Below are 2,798 nucleotides of genomic sequence, written 5' to 3'. Positions count from 1 at the left end.
TCATTTTAATGTCTAGAGCCAAAATTCCTATTCTGTTTGGGTACCGGATTACCCCCTTAGAGAACACAGAGTGGCTCAACTGAATTGACTCTTCGTCCTTAAGAGGAAAATCTAGGGAACCTGGCACTGGGAGTAAGAATAGACAGTCTGATGAAAATGTTTCCTGCAATGAACGATTGCCTCCTGTATATTGCATGGTCATACTGAGGCTGGAAAAAAAAAAAAAGCTTTTTCAAGGAATGCCATATTCCCAAAGGAAATGGAAAAGTGAAGGCACAGTGGTGCTCCATAGACCTAATGACAAAAGAGCAGGTGAAGGGAGGAAGAGCAGAGCTAGAGATCAAATATGATCAGAAGTTGGATGGAGAAGAGCCTTCAGAAGGTGACAGAGGCTTTGAGAAAAGGCACAGTCAAGGGGATTTGTTTTGGTTGGAACTATAGAGGAAAAGCCGAGGAATTGGGGAATGGCTTTTGGAAACAGATGCTTAGAACAACTGCTGATCCAATTCCATTTTATCCTAAGACTCTTCCCTATGCCGCCTTCCAAAAGAAGTTCTCCTGAGCCTGTCCCAGACACCCCCCTGCTTTGTGCTGATGAGCACTTTCCCTATCCCTCTCAACTGGAACTTCTTAGAGTCCGCCAGGGGTAGCAGTTCTTTGCCTACATGATCCATCTCCCCTAAGTCACAATTTTCTATATATTAGGAAACATATTAATCAGAATTATTTTTATCTATGAAGCATTTTTAACAAACTTTGAATCCCTTGATGGATTGGACATGACCTTTCATCAGTGTGGACCTAGAGCACAGCACAGAAGGAAAAGCCAACAGGAGAGCAGGAGGGAAAGAAGGCCAGGTGAGGAGAAGATTTAAGATCAGTGGCCAAAGTCCTCATTTGAGGGCTCAGGTGCCTGAATCCAAATGAATTAAAAAGTCCTGGGCCGGACGAGTGGCGCGATGGTTAAGAGCTTGCTTGGGACGCCAGAGAGCCCCGGTTCGGATCCCACATATGAGGGCCAGTGACATTGCCCTCTACAGCTAAGATGCTGAACAACAGCTCAACCTGGAGCTGGGCTGCTGTGAGTCGCCAGCAACAGTGTAGGCTGCAGCCTCTGCTGCAGNTATCAGAGAGTAGGTGAGTATCATGGTGTACCTCAGTGGGTAACATATTGCAATGTAGCGGTCAAATGCCATAATCAGCAAGATGCCTGATTCAGAAATGAAGGAGGAATGATGAAAGTAGAGCTGGGCAATGCAGCTATTAAGAGAGATTTCCCTACTATTGCACCAGAAAATGGCCAATGCCTTGGGTTCTGTTGTTGTGGCAAAGACAATGTCAACTCCAGCCAGCATGCAGAGGAAAAGATACATGGGTTCATGGAGGCTGCGCTTGGTGAGGATAATGAAGATGAGAAGACCATTTCCCAGGAGGGCAAAGATATAGGAGATGAATAAGGGAATGGAAATCCACATGTGCAGGTCTGCTCTGCCTGGGATGCCCAGCAGGTAGAAGACTACATGGCTAACACCAGTGTGGTTGAAGCTAGCCATTCCCGAGGCAGGTTAATGTGGACTTTAACTTCACCTAATAGAGATAAAAAGAAACAGATTACATATAAATGTTTTCTGGTTAAACATATTAAATTAGATGCCTGCTTTTACCATTGTTTCCTCTTAATACTCTCTAAAATGTTCATAAAATAACAAAGAATCATAAATATAGAAAGCAGGAGAGAAGATAACGGGAAAGAGGCAACAACATTTTGAAAGCAGATTGATCACTATTGACTAAACAGATAGAATAAAACTAATAGCTTCAAGTTGAAAACAAGGATCAAGGTAATTTTCACTGTAAAACCCAGATAGTTTCAAGAATTAAGGTATGAGGTACTTCTCTAAATAGAAATGAAGATGAGATTTTTGAAGAGGATTATTGACTTATGATTTCACTCATAAGTGGGATATAAAACTGAAAGCAACAAACAAACAAAAACTCATAGACACAGACAACAGTTTAGTGGCTACCAGAGGGTAAGTGGGGGATGGTGGTAGAATAGGGTAAAAGGGGTCAAATATATGGTAACGGAAGGAGAATTGACTGGGTGGTGACCACACAATGCAATATATAGACAATGTAGTATAGAATTGTACACTTGAAACCTATATAATTTTACTAACCAATGTCACCCCAATAAATTTAATTAAAAAATTAAATACTGGTACTATTGATAATAAAGAAGAAAATAAAAAAAGAAAAGGATTAGTTGGTTTAAAGTTTGTATAGACTATGGGATCCTCTTTCCCAACCTGTTCATCTAGGCACCAGCAGAATACTGGAGGTTTACTCCCTGGTGAGGGTAAGCCTGGAAAATTCTGGAGACTCTAAGTATAGCTGAGGTAGAAGTACTATGCTAAAAGCATGGGATTAAATGAAAGACTACAAACTGAACAAAATGAAACCCCAGTAAAATTCTCCTAGGTATGCCTGGTAATCCTTACATAACCCTATATCCAGATCTTATCATTCATTTGGATTTAAGAATAAGGCACTAAAAAGTGATTAGTTGTTCTATGTGTAGGCATAGGATTTGTTTAGGGAGAGACTTCCTGTAATATTACTCCAATCCAGAATTTTACCCCAAAGTAAGTCAAAAATTTTAAGAGTAGGAAAATTTACTTAACATCTTCAAAGACCTCAAAAGAGTTACCTCCCATAAACACTTCCACAGGAAGCTACTAGAAGATAAGTACCACCAAAATGAGGGAATGAACCAAAAATAGGGAAACATAGCCTCC

General features: G+C 40.7%; 1 protein-coding gene across 1 annotated transcript in view; it reads left to right on the top strand.

The window, feature by feature from the left end:
- TRIM21 (tripartite motif containing 21) overlaps positions 1 to 1,457 on the top strand; it is a 19,604-nt gene extending 18,147 nt beyond the window's left edge. The window contains exon 5 of the mRNA XM_019625581.1: positions 1,333 to 1,457. Within this exon, the coding sequence (XP_019481126.1) occupies positions 1,333 to 1,457 (125 nt within the window). The remainder of the gene's footprint in view (positions 1 to 1,332) is intronic.
- Positions 1,458 to 2,798: the final 1,341 nt, after the last annotated feature.

Source organism: Hipposideros armiger, unplaced genomic scaffold (genome assembly GCF_001890085.2).
Source record: "Hipposideros armiger isolate ML-2016 unplaced genomic scaffold, ASM189008v1 scaffold_635, whole genome shotgun sequence".
NCBI lineage: Eukaryota > Metazoa > Chordata > Mammalia > Chiroptera > Hipposideridae > Hipposideros > Hipposideros armiger.
This window is presented reverse-complemented; position numbering and strand designations above follow the sequence as displayed.